This window comes from Musa acuminata, chromosome BXJ2-9, assembly GCF_036884655.1.
Source record: "Musa acuminata AAA Group cultivar baxijiao chromosome BXJ2-9, Cavendish_Baxijiao_AAA, whole genome shotgun sequence".
Classification (NCBI taxonomy): Eukaryota; Viridiplantae; Streptophyta; class Magnoliopsida; order Zingiberales; family Musaceae; genus Musa; species Musa acuminata.
Window position 1 is genome coordinate 3,993,785 of NC_088346.1, and position 25,198 is coordinate 4,018,982.

The window sequence follows — 25,198 nt, forward strand, 5'->3', positions numbered from 1 at the left end:
GAAGGTCGAACGAAGAGTGGAGTGGGAAGACGGGGAACTCACGCGACCTTTTCTTGACTTCGGTGCGCGTCAATGGGGTCAGCAGAGGGAACAGTCGTACGACACCCTCTCTCCACGGCGGCCTCCCAACGCACCCACGCGCGCGTCGCCCTCTCCCCCCGTCGCACACTCTTGCAGAGACCGGGCTTCGCGTGCGTGCGTGCGTCGCCACTCACCCGTGTCTCCTCCTCCGCCACCGCCTGCACGCGCCCCGCCCCTTTCGCCTTCTTCGTCGGGCCCGCGGAGAAGCACGGGCTTCGACCGTCGTTTGACGTACGTGCTCACCCACTCGAGTGCCCCGCCACCAGAACACAAAGCCTCGCCTTCTTCGCCCCCCTTCGTGGCTACTCCCCTTCACGTACACCCCGCATTGGGAACAGCAACACAGAGGAAATCCCCTCGAACGGGGAACATGTTTCCCGGAAACGGTGGCTGGATTTCCACATGGATGAATCAACCTCCATTACCGGACCTTAATATATATAGCTTCTCAGCAGCCGATGTTGCGGTCCCATTCCCTTTCTTCTTCCTCTCGCTCAGTACAGGGAGAGATTAGCTGTCGTCCACCATGTCTTCCTAAAAGCCCGCCTTGAAACGTATCATTAATTACTTTCCTACTAGCTTTTACTCTCTATCTCTATTTCTCCTCTCTTCTGCTAGCACTCCTGTGACCATGGAACCATCGGCAACTACATATGCCTTCCTCGACCTCTCAGGCTGCGCCTTCACCTCCTTCCCACCGGAAACAGGGCACCACCTTCAGAATCTCGACGGAGTCGAGCCACTCGCACAAGAAGGATCACCTAATCCACTAAAAGGCTCCACGATCGGTGATGACGACACCATCGCCGATCTCCTTAACGTGGAGGCCGTGAGGAAGAAGATTGAGGTGTTGGCTGCGATGGTGGGCATGGGAGAGTCCGACGAGCCGGCGGCGGTGTTGGGTGAGGTCGTGAAGGTTCTCAGGGAGCTGCAGAGGGAAGCAGAGCTTGTTGCGAATCTAGCGCTGTAAAGGACATGAAATGGAGATGCAAATTGCGATCAAAAACTTCTCGCTATGGTTTCTCGATCTGTGTCAGAATATATTATGAATTGCACTGAAATCGTACGAATGTTTTATATGTGATTTATAGAGGCATTAATGACCCTCAATTGTCGTGCTTATCATATTTATGTCGATAGTTATTGGGCTAATAGGCCTTACATAGGAATGACAATTAATTGGGCCATGATAGGCCGTCATAGTGATATAGCTTTGCGTGGGGCGACGGTTCGCAAGTAGCCTTCCACCCAAAAGGATGAACAAAGCCGCGGGAGGAGGCGGCGGAGGAGGCGGCCCGACGGCGGCGGCAGCGGCCGCGGCGGCGCAGAAGCAGAAGACCCTGCTGCAGAGGGCCGACACCGACGTGACCAATATCGTCGACAACTTTAATCAGCTCGTCAACCTCGCTAGGGTTTCTATCTTTCGTTCCGTAATCATCCCCCTGTTGTCGATCTGTCGCTCACCCTTCGGCCTCTTGATTTTAGGTCAACGACCCGCCGGTTCGCAACTCGCAGGAAGCGTTCCAGATGGAGATCCGGGCCGCAAGGATGGTCGGAAACCCTTCTTCTCTGCTCCTTCCCGTTCGATTTCTTGTTTTCATCGTGTTAGATTTCGATGGCAGGTTCAAGCGGCTGAGTCGTTGAGGAATCTGGTGTCGGAGCTGAAGCAGACGGCGATCTTTTCGGGGTTCGGCTCGCTGAACGAGAACGTGGACCGGCGGATCGCCGAATTCAACCGGCTGGAGGAGGGTTCGGAGCGGCTTCTTGAGAGGGTCGGGGAGCAGGCCGCGGCCAGCCTCAAGGAGCTGGAGGCGCACTACTACTCGTCGGTCCTGAGGACGAGCCCAAGCGATGGCCCATGAGGTCCGAAGCAACACCTTTTATCTCCCTGCCTTTGTTTTCTTCACTTGGTTTTGGATTTTGCTTGAATGCTTGATGTGGCTCATGAGGTCCAAAGCAACACCTTTATCTCCCTGCCTTTGTTGTCTTCACTTGGTTTTGGATTTTGCTTGAATGCTTGATGTGGCTCAGTTTGGTATATGAACAAAATGCTACGATCAGTTCCAGTTTATATACTGTTTCTTGTGACTGTGAATAAAAGGTATAGTTTGTTCGTATAGAGCTGAATTATTTGTTGAAAAAGCAGGGGAACATATTTCTGATTCATATCTTGTTTCATTTCTGAAAATTCAGAAGAAATGCTATGGAAAGTTTATCTTCCTTTTGTCCATTTATTACATGATTCTTTCATTTAGTTTCAGACTATGTGATAGACATTCATATGTAGCACAATATGATAAAGTTGGCACATTTTGTAGATTTACAGATCATTTTTCTATTTCATGGCTGCAGAGTGAAAACTGCACAAGACGTTTGTAGTGAATTGTAAGTTGGGATCAGAGCCTAAAGCGATAATATGTTTCATGCAAGACAACAATTTGGTGGAAGGTCGAATTCGTTGCATGCTTGCCATATCCATTGGATGACCAACTTCAACAAATCATTATGCTGTCCTTTATATTCTGATCGATGTTTGCTTTCTCTCATGATCCGATATAATAGTTTGGTCGGATAATCCGAGTCTCCTGTTCAGAATGTTCAGAGACTAAGTCATGGAAAGGCCTGATAGTTTCTCATTGTTCTTAGATCATCACAGCGATTCGGAGGACTGCCTCCATATAGATAGGCGAGCTTATCGGATGTTCTCAGATGGTTGGTTCAGTAAAATCACTGAGATGATGTGAATTGGGATATGCAAAACAGCACTAGTCAGTAGGTACAGACATTTAATTATATGGCTAAAAGATGATGGAAAATATGTAAGTTGAGGTAGGTTGTTTGTTCTTTAAATCACAGAAACGACGTGAATTGCTGTCAATTGTTTGTTCTTTATGTTGATGATACATCTGTTTTGGAGGAGGGCATGTGTGCCACTTGAAATACCTCATATGATTGATTTCCAAATCACCTAGTTAACTTAGCACATCATGCGAGCAAGTTGAGACGAGTTTCTCATGTATTAAGATAGTTTTTCCACATATCTGCTTGTTCAATGTTGCTTTTGAGTAGGTTTATCAACATCGAGACAGTGTTTTGTTACTCCTGGTGATACGAGTTTCTCCAGTATTAAGATTGTGTTACCACATATCTTCTTGTTCGATGTTGCTTCTGAGTAGGTTTATCAACATTGAGATGGTGTTCTGTTACTCCCGCGATACGAGTTTCTCGTGTGTTAAGATCGTATTGCCACATATCTTCTTGTTCGATGTTGCTTCTGAGTAGATTTATCAACATTCCGATCTCTGCATGTGTTGTCGAAACTTGCTTTTAGAGATTTCGAATGCTTCCATGAATGAAATTTCTTAAGTTTGCGACCATTTAGCTTTATAAGAGTGTCCTTTTTATGGGCTTTCCTGTGTTTTCGGGTGTTCATATATTCTCTTTTCTTCATACTAGGAATTACTTTTTCCATTTCTCTACCAGTGGAAGCTTGATATTCCATTATAAGGTAAGAGAGTTTCACTGTACAAGCTCAAGCATCTACAAACTTTGGGTGCCTATCATACTGTTGCATAACACCTTTTTCCCTTTCTTTTGGTTTGACCCAACATACCTGAGGCTCTTTTATAGATGTCTCCAATCCTAATTGACATTTAGCAAAGTCAACCATTACTCGAATAGGGGGAGTCGGTCGAAACATTTGGGCATCACTATTAACATCATCATGCTAAACCATATGATCCACTTGTCTGATGTGTCATGATGATATTGCTTTTAATCTCTCGTGTGCAACGCACTAAATGTTAATTATGAGGGAAGGGAGAAGATTTTTGGAGTGGGCTCCATATCCCAATCTAGTTCACCTTTTAAGATGATGGATAAAGCGTCGACAAACGTGCATCGAGAGGTTGTACTATCAACATCAAAGATTAATGATGTTCCTTCCACAAAGTAACCAGGGTTAGCTCTTGGTCTATATGGTCAGTATCCATCTGATACATGTGTACTATGTGAGCTGATTGACTAAACCAAAGGAAATGATAGAGCTTATCGATGTTGTTCTCCTTTAGTAAGGTATAGAAGAAACAATAGAACGATTACCGGAACAGCATATATGCTCATGATATGGAGCAAAAGACGATATAATAGATAATAAAAGGATTCAGAATACATGAACAATAGACATAAACTTCCTGCATGAAAACGATAAAAGAATAATGTTGGGGAAGAAAGAAACAGAAATCAAAAGATCAATAAGTAAGTAATATACGAGAAAATCAATACAAAATTAATATGGTTCGACATTCTTACAAGAAAACTAAATTTTTCATCATACTCATCGAGTTAATCAGCTCAAACACAAATTCCCCTTATGCTGCTGTCTCTCATATATACATTGAAAAAAAAATTCTCACCATTTCTCTAAAGATTCACTAGAAAAAAAGAAAAAAAAACTCATGGATTATTTACAGTAATATATCTTAATTCACTGAGATTTTTTTCTTACTTGAATGCATAATCTCCGTCTTCAAAATAAACTGAATTATATTATGGGAAATGTTCTACCTTTGAGTGCGGTTTGAATTATTGATTTACATAATTAAAAGTAACCATTTATATTTACGACGAAACCTAGAAATCGATCACTTATCCAATTTGAATATCTTTATGCGATATGGGTATAAAATAATTAATCAATACTAGCAAATGATTGAATTCAATAATTCCTCATAGAAAATTATTGACTCTAGAGATAGTAATATGAAAAAGATAAATTTTATTTGAAATATGTATATAATCAGATTATTCACATTTAATTTGATGGTTCTAAGCATTGATAATTAAGATCCCATGAGAGAGAAAAAAAAAAAAAAAAGTCTCCTACTTAATATGTGAAAGTATCGATGTAATCTACTAAATAGTTACTTGGTCTTTTATTCTAAATACACTTCAAGATCGTATAAAAGCTATATAGGATGGCCGACGTCAAACTCTTTTCACAAAATAGGAACTCCTAAAGATGTTAAGATAGCAACCTGCACTAATCCTTCCTACAGAATTCATCTAAAGTATCTAAGAAAAAACTCCTAAAGGTCTCCAGAATAATCCAATCTATAGTATCTAAGAAAAGACTCCTTTTTGCGTGTGTTCTTCTCGGCGTGAAGGAGAGAGAGAGAGAGAGAGAGAGAGAGAGAGAGAGAGAGTATTGATAAGACGACGAGAGCGAATGAAACGCTGATCAAGTAAGTGATCGAGGTTAAAGATATACGTTAACCAGTAGTCTGTCCTACCGATGACACGACTCAAACAAGACGAACTGTGCGTGCATTATCTGCAGACCACCTAAAACCCTACAAGTGTATCACGAGGCTCTTACTGTTCGTAAATTGACCTCTCACTTACTGGCCTCACTCGATAAGGTAACTTAAAAGAAGGAGCAAATGATTGACTGCACCTTTGTCTGCCGCTTAACCGAGTCAGAGAAAGCTTCCTCCACTTCACAGACATCGTGCCTACTTACGGCACTCAACGTTGCATCTGTGCTCTCCACAACATCACTCGTTCTGTGAGACTAATACATTCATATTTGTGGTGCAATAAGCCATTTTTGTTGGAAATAATTTCGGTAAGCCGAACAAGACTTTGATAGGAAGGAATACGAACAAGTCCAAAAAAAGTCTTGCAAGCATTTAGAGTGAGAGTTTAAGCTCCAAATCTAGTTCTTCTACGGCCTCATTTGGATCATACTTGTGGATGATCGAATGCTTCTTTTGCGTCGAGTAGTCCTGTACGATAAATAAATCTTTCGTCAGAAAAGATTTTAGAATACAATGAGATACTAAAAGAAATCAAGACAACCTTAATGGACTGCTCGAGCAATTGTTCGATCAGAGGTAACGTCACGAGAGGTACATTCGATCGTGATCTCCTGTCGGATGAGACTATAGTAAAATCACTGAAAAAAATAGAAAAAAATATATAATCAAAATAGATCACACACCGGATTGTATCAAACCAATGTTCGTCGCAATCGATAATATTTCTTTTTCCATCGTCGTCGTATTCCTCCTACAACCGTGATAATAGAAATTACTAGTGCAATCATCTATAAATGATTATAAACAAAACACCATCCAAAGATTAAAAACATACATACGATGAATCTATAAATTGTTCTTATTTTTTATTTACTAAATCTAACTTTTTTTCTTAGTTTATTCCGAAAACACATAGATTGTTACTCCGAATCTTCAAAAAGATATAATAGTTTAACGAGAGACCGATAGAGGTGAATAGAGATACTTGAAGAAAAGTACAAAAGACTATATCGAGATTACCATGCAGAGATTATTGTGGATCGAAACATGTTGGTTCAGTTGACCTTGCAATCTGATCTTCTCCAGTTGAGCCACCCCAAGTCCTCTTTGGGGTCGCTTTGCCTTCTCCGAGTTGCTCCTTCTGCCCCTCTTGGAGGAGCCACACCTTCCACTTCCCAATCCCAAACTTAAGGACTTGCTCTCCATCCCCTCCCCCCCCCCCCACTCTTCAAACCTAAACCACAGCACGCCTCTATCGACAAGAAGAGAAGACAGGAGGAGGAAGAAGAATAGCAAACAAAGAGTCCAAGAGTGAAAAAGATGCGTCGCCAACACGCATTTAAAGAGTCGAAAGCTCATATTTATGTGGATTCGGGGCGATCTTATTTGCTTTGCCGTGCATTACTTGTGTGTCCCGCGACTATTTTATTCTCGATCCATAGTCTCTTGATCACCTAACCAATAGTCGTATCCAAACCCAATCACCGAAAATATATTCTACACTCATAGATATGTCAAAAGGCTATTATCTCACCCAAATTACAAACTTAGATTCTCTCCAACAGAAAATATAGATTTACCAAATGATGTGTCTAATAAAAGGTGCAATGGATCTCCTTCCTATATTTACGTAGATACCCACTAAAATAGTGTAACACATATTTAACATCTTGTCATATTAAGTAATTTTCGGTATAAATCATTCTCTGAGAATGCATATAATAAATTTTAAATTAGAGGATATCTTGCCACCATCTCTCTTTCCCTTAAAAATGTGTCATCAATAGATATTTCTCATTTAACCAATGAAAACTTGGATTAAATTTGTATTAAAAGAAGACACGGAATGTTGCAGTAATAATTGCTATCACGAGGTATACTTTGGTGTTCGTCGTTGACATCCTTAAATCCGTATATGAATTTGGTTTCTTGTAGACAAATATAATTAATGCACGTTTGATGAGGTTCATTAGATACGGACGTTTGATAAGATAAACTTTTATTGTAAAAAGAAAATCTTATAGAGGATTGGATTTCCTCGTATCGAATCTAAGATGTCGCATGAATGGAAAGCGAATGTTTTGATTTGGATTTTACAGGAAAATTTTGATGATTTTGTGTTCATGAGCAATTCACTAATTTTAGTAAATGTGTTTGATAGGAGCTTCCTTCAATGATGAGTTGGATTAGTATGATAAGATGCAATAACAATTTAGGAGGATCCATAACTATCTATATGGTAATAACGATAAATAATTAGCTGATAGAAGAGATAAAAAAAATTATATACAATCTTTTAGTTATTTATATATAATGTGTAAGATACAATTCTCTCAACGATAACAAAAGTAAGAAAGAATGGGAGGTAAAAGTTTATATATAATCAATTTTGATATATTATTATTTATCGAACATACGAGCATAAAGATTCTCGATAAATTATCGGAAGAGTCCTAAAAATAAAACCTCTAATAATTTCTCATGAGATTCGTACCGATCATGATTTATCAAAAATTTTAAGTATTATTTTTTCATCCAATACTACATAGCGTATTTAACTCAATTTCGAGACATATTAAAAGTATATAATATATATGAATGGGCATTACATTAAGGTTGGGTCCAACATCATGATGGATGATATAGACCATGTTATTGTGTGTGTAGCACTTTCCTCTAAGATGTCACACTTGGGTGACATCTAATACTAAATAACATACTAAATTATTGCTAATACTAAATAAAATACTAAATGCTTATATTGTATTCTATACAGCCTATCTATGCCTATGGAACATGTGAGGAGGATTTTCTAAATTTATAGGTAATTTTGTAATCATTAATACTTTTCAAGATAATTGGATCTCTGATATACCACTTGTATACAAATCTTTCTTCCTCACATCAACTTTGCCATGAGATTCTCCACATAATAAATCAAAAAGTTAGATTCTCAATTTGCTAAATTCGATTCTATAATCGTACCATCACAGTGGGTTACCATAATAAAGTATAGGGTATTCATTGGGTCTTTCTAAAGTCTATTACTATGAGGAGATGATCATCACTTGCGTGTATTATACATTCATACAATACCGAGAGGATGACCATTACATGTGGAAGCATAAAATGCCGAGTTAATTGAGACTAGAATTACATGTCATGGTTCCTTTGCGATTCAAATTATTATCAAGAACGCAAGCTAATTTAGTTGATAAAAACTTGAATTATTTGATAGTAAGATTTAAGAATCAAATCTTATCCTCATAACTTGTTATTTATAAAATATAATGTGTATTATATGAATTTAATTTACGTTATCGATATTCATATAATGTGTGTTATATGAATTTAATGTTTATTTTCCATAGGAAAACAGATACAAAGTGGTCGGCTTGACCTTTGACCTCATGGCGACGATGCCAATTGAAATAGAGCAACATGCATTATTGTATGTTCTATATGACATGAGGTGATGAATGGCTAATTTTAAAGAGGATCAAATCTCGGTGCGTTGGAAAGACGAGACATTGAGCACCGAATGAAGATTATGCCCACATGATGCCGATCGAATCGGATGATCCACAAGCATTCCTCGTCTCAAAGAATATCTAATTCCTTCAAATCAATCAATCAATCATTATACCTAAATCACTTAGTTATTCCATAATATTCACCTAATAATCACTCGTAAGATTAAATATATTATTGTACAAATCATCGGTCCGAGTTTATGTATGGGCATTTTGTATGCTTTTAGGATCTTAAGATAAACGTTGGGTCAATATATAAGTATCTTGAGATCTTCCTATGTGTGATGTGATGTCGATTCAAAGATGTGGACCGTTCAAAGGAGTCCAAAACACACACGCAATTTGGGAGTGGATTCCTCCACACGGAGACAAGCGTCGACAAACATATCAAAATGCGAACGTGGATGGCATGCTCCATTATGTAGACCCAATTTGATAGCTCATTAATATCGATCGCGATTGAATTCCAAGTCGTTGACGACCCATCGATTAATGTCAATCTTCAATTAACTACATACTTGGCTAGAACTAAGTGTAGGGGGGGGGGGGGGTGCGTGATTGCTTGTGATGGATGTGATTGCGTGCATCACGACGTACGACGATGTCTCCATCCATCTCGGTGCGTTGCATGTCTACGTTCTAGGTCGAAGCAATGGAAGATGCAGTGACGTTGGAGAAATTAAGATCATCATAATATATTATATTGTATGCGATGCAAACGACTACAAAGATATTATAATGTTCGATGGTAATAGAAAGAGTCGCGAGAAGGACATTTTGATGATCTCATGACATGCGTACATGAGACTCAAATCTCAAAGACTCGATTACATAATAATGCACCGACATTTATATGTATAGTTATAGTCCGAGCAAACAGATTAGTACGGTATGTTAGGTATATTGTAAACAGCTCTACCACTGTACAGCATCGAGGAATGACTTTCTTCGAGGTTGTATAATTTATATGCTTCGACATCACGTTGTTGTCTACGGTAGGGGTTTGAAATTATATATATATATATATATATATATATATATATATATATATATATATATATATATATATATATATATATATGGTATCGCCCACGTGGACCTAGACAAGCCTTCAAGTCCGATGTGACGCGTAGCACACATGTGGCGGGCAGCTGCTCGTCATTCTCTACATCATCATGGTATAGTCGTTCCAAAAAGCTTAAGGCGATGCCAATCCGTACAAGTCGATTGGCGCTCGCACAGAAGCTTAAGCCGACCGCAATTAATTAACCATGTATAACCAACTCATCCATGCAGGTATAAAAGCTAACCCTCCTTGATCAGGGGGGGTTCGAACACTCAACTCCCCCTAACTCCACTCAACAATGACTTAAACTTCAGATGCGTCGAGTCAGAAAATCCCCCTCCCGACCTCGACCTTTATGCAAGAATCGACAATGAAGCAACAACAACCTGTCGAGGGAGAACCGCACTCAGGAGACGACACTTGGACCCAACCCGACCCAACGTTGATGTGACCCGAGCATTCACATGGGCAACTTTGTGCATCTGGGACTAGACCAAGCCATGCTGACACCTCGACCACGGCGTAAAGATTCACCAAATATATATATATATATATATATATATATATATAGAGATGCTATTTTAATTATTTTTCCATCAGTGTTTTCTCTCTCCTTTAGTCCTAAAAATGCCTATTGGGTATTCGAAAACAATCCCCTATTTTTTGTATTGGATTCGTCTAAGGTTACGATCCATTCTATTACCAAGTTCTCTTATTGTTCGTAGGAAACAAAATGAAGTGATTACGGGAGAGAAAATAACTATTTTTTTAAGAGTGGAGTTGGCATCTCAATTGGCTTTATTGTTTCACTTCGATGCTAGAAGAGTTTTTTTTGTGCTTTGATAATCTAATAATATATATTTTTAGTTTATTGAATAAAAAGATTAATCGATCTAGTTGTATTGTATAGAATTATAATATTTTGCGAAGATAATAAAAATACTATAATCATATTAAAAATATTATGATCGACATAGAAGTCAATTTTTTTTATATGTTCTTTTTTTCTAAATAATTAATACTTATTTAAAATCCTACCAAGGGCGATAATTAGTTTGTATTATAAAATGAATGATTGTTCCTTAAAAAAAAGTATTTGTATATAAATATCTCTGTTAATCTAAAAATACTTTATAAAATAATAAAATTAGAACGTTTTAGGAATATAGGATTTCAAAATGAGGGCTTTAATTCATCCAAAATAAAGAAAAACTTGATTCGGCCCATTATGGCCCATTTAGGCCCAAATATATTCTATTACTCACGTCTAGCCCATTAAAGCCCAAAAACTTGTCCCGTAAACTGCTATGTTCCTCACTCCACAGAGCACAGCAAAGTAGGGAAGAGAAGAATACGCGCCGTGTGCGTCGTGCCCGCAGAAAGAGTTTGGGAAAGCGGGAGAGGGGGAATGCAAGAGAGCGTGCTGTCGTCTCGGCGGTCCCCTCCGGACCCCGAGGAGGTCGAGGAGAACGGCGACGAGTCGAAGACGAGGAAGAACACCACCCCCTTCGCCACCAGGGTCTCCAAGCACGCGAGTGCCGCCCTCTCCGGCCAGTGCGCCGCCGTCTTGATCTTCCTCCTCATCCTCCTCGCTACCGCCGCCTCCTTTCTCATCTCGCGCCCCGTCGTCTGCGTCTCGCCGTACGATTCCCTTGCCCGCACCGCACTCTTCGGGGCCACCCTGGACGGCCTCGCCTCCGATTTCGGATCCCTCGGCGTGCCCTGGTGTAAGCCCTCTCGTTCTTTTTCGCACGCAGTTGTTCTTTGGGACTTCGGAGGCTTTGGTTTCTTGATGGTCGCTTCTGATATAAACAAATCTGATAAAATCTTTGACTGTTCGGAGTCCGAAGAGTGGTTAGGGTTTTCCAAGATCTTGGAGAGTTACTTGCCTTTGTGAAGGTTTCTTGGTTCTTTAATTGTATGGGATCGCGGCGATCTGCTTTTCTTGCAAGATTGGTGTTACTCTATCTTGATTCTGAATGGATGTAGCTGGTTACGAGTAATCTCGTCCGCGATTTCAGTCTTTAGATCTAGTTTCTCGGTAGAATTGAAAGGACTACATTACATGTGATGTGATGGTCGATGGCATTGTCTTTTAATTCTTGTTTGTTGGCAAAAGGCAGATCGAAACAAGGGAAAGCAGTAGAGTGGACTCGGAAGGACTTGCTCAAAGGCTTGGAAGAGTTCGTGCCGATCTACGAGACTCGTCCAATCAAGAACAACATGTACGGCATGGGGTTCGACCACAGCTTCGGTCTGTGGTTCATGGCGCGATGGCTTAAGCCAGATTTGATGATAGAAAGTGGCGCCTTTAAGGGCCACTCTACGTGGGTCCTGCGGCAGGCCATGCCGGAGACGCGGATAATATCGCTGTCGCCCCGGCACCCGGAGAAGTACTTGAAGAAGGGGCCAGCCTACGTTGATGGGAACTGCACCTACTTTGCTGGGAAGGATTTTGTGGATTTTGGCAGCGTTGATTGGGCGAGCGTGATGAAGAAACATGGGATTTCTGATCTTAGTAGGGTTCTCGTATTCTTTGATGATCACCAGAATGAACTGAAAAGGTAAGAGAATCTCCCTATACTTCTTGATTAACTTTGAAGGGCTCATCCATCTCTGGATATATTCATGAACACTACTCTTTCTATATATTTTACTTTCTTTTATGGTGCTTTTAACATTTCTGTTTATTTTAGGAATTTATACCTTCTTTATTGTCATTTACTGTAGTCTTTCCGGTAATCTTCATCAACATGAAATATTGATGATTTAGAAGAGTATGAGATACATCGACAAACTTCTATTCTTTGACAGCTGATATTAAAGATCTAATTGATGCTCTCGTTATTGCTTGGACAGATTGAAACAGGCTTTAAAAGCTGGCTTCCTGCATCTTATATTTGAGGATAACTATGACACTGGAACCGGAGACCATTACTCACTAAGACAGATATGTGATCAGGACTACATTAGAGGTGCGAGTGCTCACATCCCTGATCCTGTGATTCCTGTTTATGTGCATTCTTGCATGCTGCTATACATGTATTTTTTTTTATGATCAATGTTACCTAGATTCTTGCTCCCTGTGATGCATCCAACTCATCGTCAGCTTGGATAAGTATCTACCTTGTTATGAACTTATCCAAGTTATTAGCTAAGTATCTACCTGTCATTTTTTTTTTTTGCTTTAGGACAGAACCATGCTCTTTCTTTAAGTTTTAATTGTTCTTTTTTCCCCTTGATTCTTTTTGTAGAAGAACCAAGTGTTGCGTTATTTAGTGCCTTAGATTATTGTCTTCTCATCTTTAGTTTTAACTAGGTCGATGAAACAACATTTCAAAAGTAATTTTCCATTCTCTGTGATTATATAATAATCTTCAGGATCATGAAACTTGACACTGGAAACTCAAGTAGATTTTGTACATCTTAGTGATATGTATATCTAACTTGCCATGCGTCCATATTCTCTACCGTCAATCTGCACTGTAAGATCGACATGTGGGATGGTTTGCACTCAAGTTTCAACTGTTAACTCTGTTTTGTCTTTAATTTCTGGATACTGAAAGCATTCTCCTTCTTGTATTTGTATTTTGATAAGAGTAGCTCAGAAAAGTTTCAACTTTTGCCAATATTCCGCTTTGTTTGATGTAGGAGGTGGGCATAGCTGTTTCAGAGATAGTGATGAAGCACGAATAAGGATGAAAAGGAAGAAGTTCTGGGAGAAGGCTGTGGACAGAGATGAACTATGCGGCGGTGATGAAGAATGGTGGGGTGTTCGGGGTTATATGAGAGATGATTTTAACCATAGCAACAAGGCAATCTCCTATGACGAACATTTTCAAAACAGCAGGTTTGTGGAATCGGCCTTGGATGTGTACTGGGAGCTCCCACCAGTTGCTGGTCCCTCGCTCACTCACCAAACCAGATATGACCCTGCCCGTGCTTCTGATCCAATAATCGAAGATGGAAGGTTTGGCTTATTCCAAAGGCTCGGCCTGGCAAGACTTGGAACTTCAGTGTTCAATGGATATACCCAAATGGTATACGTTCAAATATCTGCCTCGTCTTAGATCGTATGTGCAAAATGTCAGGTGTCGTTTCAATGCGCTGCACTTGGGACTCTTTTAACCTGTTTTCTCTATTGTGACTCGGTTTGCAGTTGTCGCTTGTAGAACTTTACAGTGTGTAAATATCTTTGCTCGTTGTGTTTGATGCATTTGCACTGGAGTATGCCGGTTGGAGTATATAGAATTGTGCTCGGGAAGGTAATTGTTGCTCCTTGGTTAGGTTGCCTTTTTTTTTTTGTATATATATTTTATGTGGGAAATAGTAGAACAAATATAGGATCCACCTTCTCATCCAAGTCTGACGAAGAATCTTACCATTTACACGATTTAATCCTACTTAAACCGGCTCTCTCTCAGGAGAGGCAAATTAGGTGAGAGGTGTGTAAACACCAGCAGAGCTTCTGAAAAGACTCGACAAAACATCAAGTGTCCAGTGTTTCTCCATCTAAACTTTTGAGGCTACTAAATTAAAATCTGCGGTTTATGAAAAACATCCCTCTGTTTAGGTGTGTAAGGATTTTTTTTTTTTTCATGGAGATTTTTATTTACAATCCTTTCTTGACTATCTATAACCCCATTTATAAAATTTTTAATATTTATAAATTATCCATTTACAAATAGAGGCAAATACTTCATTTTTTTCTTCTCCTAAGCGAGATGAAATAAAGAGATGTGAGAAAGTTAAAAAAAAAAAAAAACAAGTATAAAATCGATAATACTAGAGTTATAAATAATAAAATAATATTTTTTTATTTTTAAAAGATTATTAATAGGAAGGGTTCATGAATAGTAAATAGTGAGTTACGAATAATAAGTATCTTTTTCATTTGGTATCATTTACTTTTTATAATACTTCTAATATCTCCCATCGTCTAGTTTCTTTCACCTTATCGATCGTCGAGCCCTCCTCATGTATTGTTTTTTCCTCTTCCCTCATTATCTCGCCTAGCCCTTGATTTTGTTGTTTCCATGAGAGGATACTGCAAGGGTTGTGAGAAAGTAGGCTAAGGGGAAGGAGGTGATCACGATAGGGCTTCCCCTCCCTTTACTCTCACATGGTCTACCGTGTTAGGTGTTACCCGCATGAATTCACTTGTCGATTCGCCCCCTTGAGTGCTACTACCATCGTCTTGCATGTGGTAGTCACCAATGGTCTAAGTGCTGGGATTATAGATCTTCTTTGACTAGAAATCCATGAAGTTCATTCGGGCATAATACGATGCCACTCGGTACCCAACCTATGCTACATGTCACAAGTTGGTTACTCTTTCATTGTCCAATATAGTCCCATCTAAATCGCCCAATTCGTCACCAACCTCACGCACCCATATTACCTCTTTTCATTATGGTTGCACCACCAAGTTCCCCTTCGTCATCCTTCTTCACCTCTATGCCTTCTCCTATTCGAAGGTGACGACACTTAAGAGGCAAAGTGACGAGTGGACTCACGCAAGCAATGCCTGACAAGGAGAGAGAGGAAGCCCCATTGTGACCACCTTCTTGCCCTCAACCCTCATAACCTCCTTTCATGAAAATTATGAAACTGAGGGTCAAATAACGATGACGAGGGAAAGGCGATGCATTGGGGAGGGCTTGACGATCGATGTGACAAAAGGTGAGAGGGCCTCACGATTGGGTGAAGGGTGGGAAAATGACGATGAACATTATTTATATTAAAAAAATAGGACCACCAAATAAAAAAAAGTGAAAAATAAAAGTACATAAAAAGGACATTTTCAGGAAATAACCCACTTAAAATTAAAATTGCAAGAAGTTTGAGCTTTCATCGGATCGACCAGATACACAGAGACCATAGAGCTGGAAATTTGCATATGAGGCTTTTCAATATGATTCGGACGCCACTGACGACACATAAAACAGAGAGCTCAATCCATAGACGTTTAAAGAAAAATGACAAGCACACATCTAAAACTTCGATGACAGACGACAGACCAACAGTATCTACCAACAGCAAGGCTCTCAGATAATATCAAGTCAACTACAAGTGAAACTACACTATGACAAACCACAATAAAAGCGAGAGAACGATAATAACATGTAGCTTTCATGTTCTCTTCCAGGCCACTAGCAGCCATTTGGTCTGCATGCACCCAACCGAAAGAGGCTGAAACGGCTGCTAATTCCGGCTCTTGGACTTCTCCATGGCCCTTGGGGCTGCAACAATATTACACACCATCAAACACAACTGGTGTGACAAGGATTTGTGTAAGTATCATGTAAGGAGAGGACAACAGACTCGACGGTAGGTCTACTAGCCTACATCGGTCATTTGCTTAAAGACGTCCCTTTATGTCAAAAAAGAAAACTATAGTGATCATATATTTGGAAGCCTTTAAAAGAAACTCAGTGTCGATCAGGAAATTGTGACAATAAAGAGAAAAAGATAGCACTAAGAGTGGATTCATCAACAATTTGTTTACGAAGAACTTAATAGCAGGAAAATTTGCAAGACAATAAAATGGTATCCACACATACCAATTCCAATTGCATCTGAACCCTTCATAATCCTCAGCCTCCTACAAGAATCAGTAAACATTCTGCGATGGCAAACACATACAATCAGTAGTCAAATAAGAAAAAAAGGTCTCCATTAATGATCATTGGTAGAAACTGAACTAGAACAGCCTGATAAATAGCGGAAGAAGGAAGAGGTGAGTCAATGCGACATGATCCAAACCATATATTGGATCTGTCATATAATAAATCTGTCGTATGAAAGCATAATGCTTACTTCCACTTTGCCATCGTTGGTTTCACAAGTTGAACTATTGCAACTGTAAGATCCTATTGAGGGCTAATGTTTTGGTCTGCGGATGTTAACTTTCTAAGACACTATCGCCGAGAAAGAAATTGAAAAGGAGGACATAATCACATTTGAGGTAATTGTCCTTTTTGACAACTAGATTAGTTTATAAGTCTGCTTAGCATTTTACTTACTCCCAGGGAACATCGCCGACAAGCATCCAATCACCATCTTTGTCCTCATAGGTAAGAACATACTCAGATCCTTGAAGAAGATCCATGACTCTACCCTCGGTCAGTATCTCTCTGCCAGTCATTCCATATGAACCACACTGACCTGAAAACCACAAATACAAAAAATATGAAAAATCTTTTGGTCATGTATAGTGATTTAAGAACAAAAAATAAAGCACATGGTTGAATCACTCGATACAAGTCTTTTTATTAGTTTCTAACATCACAAAGAAGCTAGGGATAAAATGTTAAATGCTGTCAATATCACTAAAGCTAAAGAATCCTATTCTGATACATAGCAAGCAATGGGAGGCTTTTTTTTCCCAAGAAAAGCACAAAGATGAAAAAGCTAAGTCTGTGTGCATCATAAACCAAAAGATCTTACCGATGGTAAAGCAAGTAAACATCTTCTCAAGAGCCAGCGAGAGCTCCTTATAGTTGGAGTACGTTTTGAGGTCGACTTTTCTAAGGTATGGAGCTCCATCCATGCTGACCTTGACATAGAGGCATTCCAACCCTTGTTTCCCTTTGGCATCATCCTTGTTCTTGGATGGGTTTGCAGCCATTGTATTCTTTCTGTAACTCCGGATAGGTGGCCAACCAACAACTTGTGCCCTGTGACACATATTATGCTTAGACAATCCCGAAGAAAGTGGGAGACCAGGACATTGATCAAAGCATGAAGCTCATCAGACAAGACGATGGCAAGCAACGGTTGCACAACGCCGAAAAATGGGGCGGCATGAGTTATCAATGCCTAGAGTTCGCCGGGAAATAACACAGCTATATAAGAATTTTTTTTTTCAAAGGTAAAACGGGAAACAAAGTCTTCATCTAGCAGAAGAAACAAGAGGAAAAAAAATTCTACGATGATTAGTAAGCATGAAATTTCTTGGGAAAAAAGAAGATCAAAGCATACAATGCGCCAGATTTTGATGCACTAAAATACAGTGGAACAACAAATAACCAATACTGAAGGAGTCGAGGTACTATGTTACATAAGCAATAAGCCTGAGCACTTTCTAACCAAACTCCATGGCATAGCACTCGGACGTATGACTATATGAGTGGCAACACACTTCTTGTACATCAAAACAGAACATAATGGACAGTGGAAATAGATGTAATGAATTAAAGGACATATTGTGTGATATAACTTCACAGTTGAAGCTGTTCTATCTCGATTTAAGCACCATAAAACATTGCAATAGTTCCAACTTATTTGGATAGTTCTAAACCAAGACCACCGAAATTGCTAGTCTAAGGCTCACAAGAGATGTTTTTTATGTTGTCAATTCTGCGTAGGAAGCATTAAGGATTGGGTACTTGTGAATGCATCCGAGTCATGCATTTATGTTCTACACCAGCATTCACATACCCAAATTGACAAACAAAGCTGCAACATGTAAAAAGATAGCAGTAGTCGATAGCAAGCTTTTATTTACTGGATCAAAACAATTAGGAACAACTAATCTTAATTGAATAGATAAAGATTCTAACTTTGGCTTATCAAACTTCACCAGCAACATCTCGGCCACAAATGCCCCAAAAATGAACAAGAAGAACTGCAAAACATGCGCATTTGGTTCACCGTGATCTACCAAGGCAGCTACCAAAAAGCGAAAACAGGCTTACTTGGGCGAAGGCGCCACCTTTGCCGCTCCACCATCATCCTTCCCCACGCTGGGCGGCCCCAAAAGCTTCCCATTGGCCTTCTCCCCGCCCTTCCCCCGTTCTTCCTCAGACCCCTTCACCCCGGGAAGCACCCACGCGTCGGGCCCGTCGATGGCGTCCGAGAACCCCCTCTTGGCGCCGGAGACGAAGTTCTTGGGAAGCCCCAGCGTCAGCCCGGCGCCCCCTCCATCGAATCTCTCGGGCGACTCCGAGCCCGGGAGCCCAAGCCGGAGCTCCGTGTCCTTGAGGTTGCCCGAGACCTCGCCGGGGCTCTCCGGCAGGCCAAGGTAGTCGTGCTCCAACGGCGGTGTCATCGAACGAAGATGGAAGAAGAAGTGCCAGCGGCGGGCGTGCGAGCAGCAGGCAAAGATTCCTCCTCCTCCTTGTATAGCTAGCGCTCAAGAAAAGTGCTTGTTTTTGCTGAGTAGACTTAGTTAAGCTCGACGCAATCATGAGAGGGAAACAATGGGCGAGGCCAAAAACGACGAAGAAACGAGAAGTATAATGACAAGCGAATTGAGGAGGCGATATTTGCGTGGTTTTTAATGGTTGGGTGTTGGAAGACTTTACGCGTCGGGACCGCAAACCTACCGACAGGGGATTGAAAGTTCCCGACAGGATTGCTGCCAGCAAAAACTCCACGTCTCTTTCCTCATTTCTCACCGTAAACCTCACTGTTCCTGTATTCTCTCTTATCTGGGGAACCTCTCGTGCTCCAGCAGCAGCGCCTCAAGATATGTGCCGACTGTGACTTCTCTTCTCGCCACCAAACCATTACCAGCAGCCGAGTGTCATGTTGGGGTCAATAATGACACCTTCCTAACTACAATGCCGAGAAAAGGAGAAGTTAATACGCAGAGGGGAGGGGTGGGGATGGCGACACCACCTGCGGGTGGCCACCCCACGCCTGCATCATCCGTCATTATTGTGTTTTCGAAGCATCGAACGGCTCGCCGTCCGCGGAAAGCCCCTGCTGCGTGCGCTTGATCTCGCCACGTCACCCTTTTCCTTCACGCCTCGGAGGACGACATCCCGGCACGAGACAGCGGGCTTTCCAGTCGAGTGCTGCCGAGTAAGCCACGGAAGGTCGGTTGTCGAGAGACGATAGGAGCATTCTGGCCGTCGCTGTTTGGGGGGAGAGGGGGAAGCGGCTTGGTGGGGTTCATGTTCGGACGCTACTCGGATCCCGCCGGCGACAGCAATGCTTCGAGGGTCAATTGACTGCGTACGGTTGACCGGAATTTGACCGCCTGGAATCCAAGAAAGGAATATTGTTTTATTTCCCCCTCGCTCTTTTAATAACAAAAATATTTATCTAATATACACAATAATATTATTGGATTTGACTTGGCTACAGTCTTGACGCATTGGATTCAATAGGCAATTTAGTGGACGGATGAAGAGGCCAACTGGTGGCGGCAGCGGAGACTGATGAATGCGTGTACCGGGACCTAATAAAGAGAGGAGAGGAAGACCCCACCAAAATGTCACCATGTAGATGGAGTGTTCCATTCGTATCCTGCACAAACGGACAGTGGCGAGAGGGATTCAGTGGATCGATCATGTGAGAGTCTCGGGACGTCGCGCTAGCTGTATTGGGTGGGGGAGCCACACCCACCCTTCCCTTCGCTGTTGGAGTCGGCGTTGACAGTGCAACCATACTTACGCACTGGCAGATCAATCACGAGCACAACCTGGATCTGTCTTTACATGCAGAGATCGATGTGCGTTCACCTGAGTTCGATCACTGTTTCTTTCTTTGTTCGTTTGCTGTTGGTATGGCTCCTTCTTCTAAAGATGTTGTTTTCGATGTAAGCACCATAAACAAAAACCCAAAAAAGAAAAAGATAGAATATTTTTCGCAGTAATTCCCACATGAGGATGTGAGAAGGAGAGAGACGAGTTTTAGTGAACGGTGTGGATGGATGGGTTGGCTATGATCAACGAATCGGCATAGAAGCGGACAGATTTTATTGGGATCCAGTGATTGCATGGCCAAGTACGTAGGTGGGGGAGGGAGGGAGGGAGGGAGGGAAGGAGGGTGGGTGATCACCGGCGTCGGGTGGGGCATCGGAGGATCTTGGCCGTACATTACCATGGATCCGCTTGCTGTTGCCTCGAGGCTGTTCTTGTCATTTTGCCTGCCAAGCTTGTCATACCATACCGTGGTTCTAATCACAACCCACCACCAAAATAATATCCGTCACCACTGCCAACGATAATTAAGATTTTTGAGTCAATTATCTCTTAATTGATTCTGAGACAAGTGTATATTGACTAAGCAGCAGAGTCAATATGCCCATTACCTTCCGAGGATAATGGAGTGGTCGGAAAACAATGCTTTGTTGGTACGACGTGCCATCATACTCCACCCGAGGCTTAAACCATGCATCAGGTGATGTGACCTCGACACCCAACACAACCTTCATCATCATCGTCGTCGTCGTCGTCGTCTTCGCCTGGGAGACCAGTAACTAAGGGAGATGCAGACTGTCATTATTCCAAGGTCTCAAACATCGTCATCATCATCTATAGAGCACGGGGGATCTCTACCACCTTTCGAGAGAGTTAGACTGCCATACTTTATATGCTCCCAAATCATTCATGCTAATGGTTGTCTAATCAATCGAGCCGCATAGTCAAAAGTATTTGGCATGTCGAACGTGTTAGATGAATCCTATAAATTTGTTATAATCTAATCAAAATTTAGTGGGACTGTCAATGCTAATCAAACTGCTAAATAAAACTTCAGTTCAGAAAACAACACGGCAAAGGTAGCAATGCACCTCAAAACCTTCAGAAGTGGCACTTCACGTACTTATTGGTACTTAACGAGACCGTAAAGCATGATGAAATTACGGCAGAAAGTACACCAATTACAGCAAAAGAGTACATCGCCACTGCTTGATAGAGCGAGTGTGTTCAACCAGAAACGTACGAGGCAGAACCACCGAGATGGAGACACCAACCACTGCACATGGATCCCTGTACGAAGGATGCAGCTGCAGGCGTTCATGAGGCTCTCTGCAGTGGCAACACCGTCAAGTAGAGAATCAAGAACAAGAACACAGAGAACGTTTATGAAACCTTCCAATGTTTGAAAGCTAAGATCTTGAAGGTTTTGCTGTATGATTCGGCTCGATTCGGAGCTCAGGTCTGTGCTCCTTGATGCCACTCGTTGTCAGAACAAGCACCAGTGGCGGAAACAGTGGGGAAACCGATGGCTTCACCTTACCGAGGAGTCCACATCCTTGGCCTGTTTCGGTCAACACCTGAGAGAAAGCTAGTCATCTTTTACAGGCTGCAGATTGTGGAGAGACGGGCTTCGGCTCTGCATCTGCTCTACTCTACTACTTCCAGTAATTTGACATTTTCCTTGCCTCAGCTTGTTCCTGCAAAGGTCTCTACCTCACTCCCCCAGCAGGGACAAAACCAGCTAATCCTCTCTCTCTCTCTCTCTTTCTCTGCGCCGCTCTGAAACAACAACGATAAAGTCATGAAAGATTCTATCGAGACGAGCAAAAAAGGAGTTCCCAGAAAGAAGGTGTATCGGAACTGATGCATGGCAAATCCTTGTTGCTGCAAGAACTATGATGTGACAAGATACCTCCATATTTCGTCTCGTTCCGTTCCTTCATCTACACTCACTGGTAGCAGGTCGCTACTGTATTAGTATACGGATTTGATTACTTTGAAGTTGACTTTGATTTCTGATCGATATACTCTGTTCTCTTGTTCTTCCTGGCCTGCCTGCCTGCCTGCCTTTGACTTTGCTCTCCGATCGATTTGTCTTCGTTTCTTTGCTCTGATTTCTTTTGGCAGGTCTACTTCAAGTGTCATTTCTTGTGGCAACACTCACTGAAAAGTCCACGTCCGACCATTGTCACTGAATCAGCCACATTTTTAGATGGTGTCATGACTGATGAGGTTACCATTGTCTGTTGGATGGATTTTGAAGAGAAGCAACAGAAATTTCTTCTTGTATCCTAAATCTGTAATGCTAAATCATTTTCCAATTAAAATTATAGTCGCTTTACATCAGCATTTTGCTTGATTGGACATGTGAAAATAATAATTTAAGCAAACAAATGATGCATGTCGTTCGGTTTGGCCAATAGAGTTGAATTTATTTGATTCATTATATGTGCCATCTTCTGCTATTATAGCAATGAGATGTGGCTCATTCATATATATATATATATATATACGCTAACAAAGGGAGCCATGCGCAGCGGTGAGTACGCGGCTGTCGGCCCACGGGCTTAGTGAGGCCGGAGACAAGCGAGTTGGGTCTTGGAATCCATAGGCTTCCTGATCATGTGTGTGTGTGTGTCCGCCTGATAAGCTCACGTCGAACGCAACGCTAACAACGGGAGCCATGCGCACGGGCTGCTTTAGTGAGGCCGGAGACAAGCGAGTTTGGTCTTGGAATCCATAGGCTGCCTGATCATGCGCGGCGCGTTCCATGGCTTCCGGCGGCGGATTCTTCTGTAAGTGAACAGGCGACTTAAAGGTTACCTGACGCTATGAGAAGGGCAAGGCGTCGGCGTGCTGGGAACAAAAAGGAGCGGCAGCAGCTTCTTGAGGGCAACTCGAGAAAAAGACACCGAACCCATCCCCAGAGAGAGGGGAAAACGACATTGCAGATTGATGCGTTACATTAACCTCGCCCCAAATCGTCCATGCTTGGATCAGTAACCTGATCCTTTAAGGTTCCAGGTCTCTGCTTCCATTGTGCCACCGCCGCCGCCGCTGCTTGTGAGGAAAAGATGGATTCTTGCAAGATTATTCTCCTCCTCCGAGCTCTGCTCGTGCTTATATCTACCGGCACAAGAAGGTCGAACGGTGAAATACCAAAGAGCAAAGCGAGAAAGGTAAAGATCATCAGTGCCTATGAGATGGCACCTCTTCTGCAGTCTCACTGGCTTCGTCCAGGATCCACAGCTCCCTTACTTGGATGTTTCAGGCAAGTAAATGATGCATGCGTTCATGTATTTTTGGATGCTTTGATTCAGTAGGAGAATACCTATTCACTGTCTCGTAAATTCTGTCCCCCATGTTCTGCAGATTGATCCATCTGTTGACATCCATTTTGTTGCTTTTGAAGGTAGAAGATTCCGGTTTGGAAGTATTGGAAAGGAAAAGGTGATAGTCGTAATGACTGGACTCAGCATGGTATGAGTTTGCAGATTACATCAAGTTTCTGCACTCATTCAACACTCATTTACTGGTTTTTCTTGCAAAGTAAAATTTTTTTAACTAAGCTGCAGAAAACAACTCTGTAGATCAAAACGCACAAAACTGATCAGCTGACAGGGTCACACTTCTCTAAAAAAATATCTCTCTGGTTATTCTAACATATGTTACTAGCTAATTGGCAGTCTCATCCCCTTCCTTATATACATGAGATACAAGAAAGGAATCAAAACCCTGAGAACATGTCAGATATCTTCAATGTAGTTTCTTATTATCCAAGGAGTGAGAACTGTCTTTCATAGGATCCACGCTAGTATCTCCAAGTCTTACTCAACATGAATTATACTGACTTTATCCTTAGCAGCAATCCGTAAGCCATCCATGACAATAGTCATCTCACAGTAGGGAACACTCCCCTTCTCCGCAAACCAGTTATTATTTTGACTTTTATTCTTGGTGCAGCTGAATGCTGGTCTCAGTACTCAGTTGCTGCTGAACCTATTCAAAGGATAAGCAAATACATGTGTTTCTAAATTATTCTTAATGATCTCAATTTTGTTTGCAGTAAGCGCTGCATAATATTTTAGAGATTTATTATTTATTATTTTATTAATTTTTTTTTTAATTGTGTCCATTATTTCTTTAATCATGTCAGTTACTTTTTCTTGATTTAATTGACGATATTGGCAATGATCATACATCAACGTTATATTAGCATTATGATCATTATTATAACCTAGCAATCATAGATTCTTGGATCTGTCGCTTGTTTTGACATACAAAAAAGAAAAAAAAACTTCTCTTCTCACTTTTAAGATTCTTTTATTTTCCATAAAGAATATTTTTTATTCTTCTGGGTTTTTTTTTTTCTGATGATGCTGTGGTATCGGTAAAAGAGGAATCTGTCTTATCCTTGGAAGAGAATGAATTTAATCACACACTTACGTGAAGGTTTAGAATCATTTCTTAGGATACTGTAAAATATGATTTTGGGTGAATTCTAAAATTAATTCTTTTTATTTTGTTAGTTGAATCAGATTTAATTTTATTGTTGAGGTTTTACTAAGCAGAATATGCCTTCTTGATGCATTACAATCAGCTATTCTTGGTAAACTAGCATTATTTTTGAGTGCTAATGTTTTAGAAGAACATTTCCTGGAACAGCTTTATGGTGATGGACCGAATGATGAGTTAGGACTGGAATCCAACGGAGACTATACCAGGAAATTTGGTTACTTGGATTTCTGAGAATACAGCAATGTTACT

General features: G+C 41.2%; 4 protein-coding genes across 5 annotated transcripts; 2 read left to right on the top strand and 2 right to left on the bottom strand.

Moving 5' to 3' along the window:
• LOC135622628 (mediator of RNA polymerase II transcription subunit 22a-like) lies at nt 1-2,959 on the top strand. Its single transcript, XM_065124638.1, has 4 exons — nt 1-1,493; nt 1,567-1,632; nt 1,704-1,944; nt 2,434-2,959. Exons 1-3 carry the CDS (start codon nt 1,338-1,340, stop codon nt 1,941-1,943), a joined length of 462 nt encoding a protein of 153 aa, XP_064980710.1. The 5' UTR covers nt 1-1,337; the 3' UTR covers nt 1,944; nt 2,434-2,959.
• Nucleotides 2,960-5,309: 2,350 nt separating this feature from the next.
• Nucleotides 5,310-6,674, bottom strand: LOC135622190 (uncharacterized). Its single transcript, XM_065123832.1, has 4 exons — nt 6,420-6,674; nt 6,083-6,150; nt 5,941-6,010; nt 5,310-5,867 (listed from the first exon to the last, which is right to left on the bottom strand). Exons 1-4 carry the CDS (start codon nt 6,603-6,605, stop codon nt 5,772-5,774), a joined length of 420 nt encoding a protein of 139 aa, XP_064979904.1. The 5' UTR covers nt 6,606-6,674; the 3' UTR covers nt 5,310-5,771.
• Nucleotides 6,675-11,322: 4,648 nt separating this feature from the next.
• On the top strand, nt 11,323-14,214 carry LOC135622629 (uncharacterized). Its single transcript, XM_065124639.1, has 4 exons — nt 11,323-11,725; nt 12,118-12,562; nt 12,858-12,973; nt 13,650-14,214. Exons 1-4 carry the CDS (start codon nt 11,407-11,409, stop codon nt 14,066-14,068), a joined length of 1,299 nt encoding a protein of 432 aa, XP_064980711.1. The 5' UTR covers nt 11,323-11,406; the 3' UTR covers nt 14,069-14,214.
• A 1,664-nt stretch (nt 14,215-15,878) lies between these two features.
• Nucleotides 15,879-19,249, bottom strand: LOC135622630 (auxin-responsive protein IAA21-like). 2 transcript variants are annotated; one of them, XM_065124640.1, is made up of 5 exons: nt 18,698-19,249; nt 17,448-17,677; nt 17,024-17,165; nt 16,562-16,623; nt 15,879-16,240 (listed from the first exon to the last, which is right to left on the bottom strand). In XM_065124640.1, exons 1-5 carry the CDS (start codon nt 19,048-19,050, stop codon nt 16,203-16,205), a joined length of 825 nt encoding a protein of 274 aa, XP_064980712.1. In that variant the 5' UTR covers nt 19,051-19,249; the 3' UTR covers nt 15,879-16,202. The 2 variants fall into 2 exon arrangements, with proteins under 2 accessions (XP_064980712.1, XP_064980713.1); XM_065124641.1 differs by having other exon boundaries at nt 16,144-16,271; nt 18,698-19,243.
• Between the last annotated feature and the right edge of the window lie 5,949 nt (nt 19,250-25,198).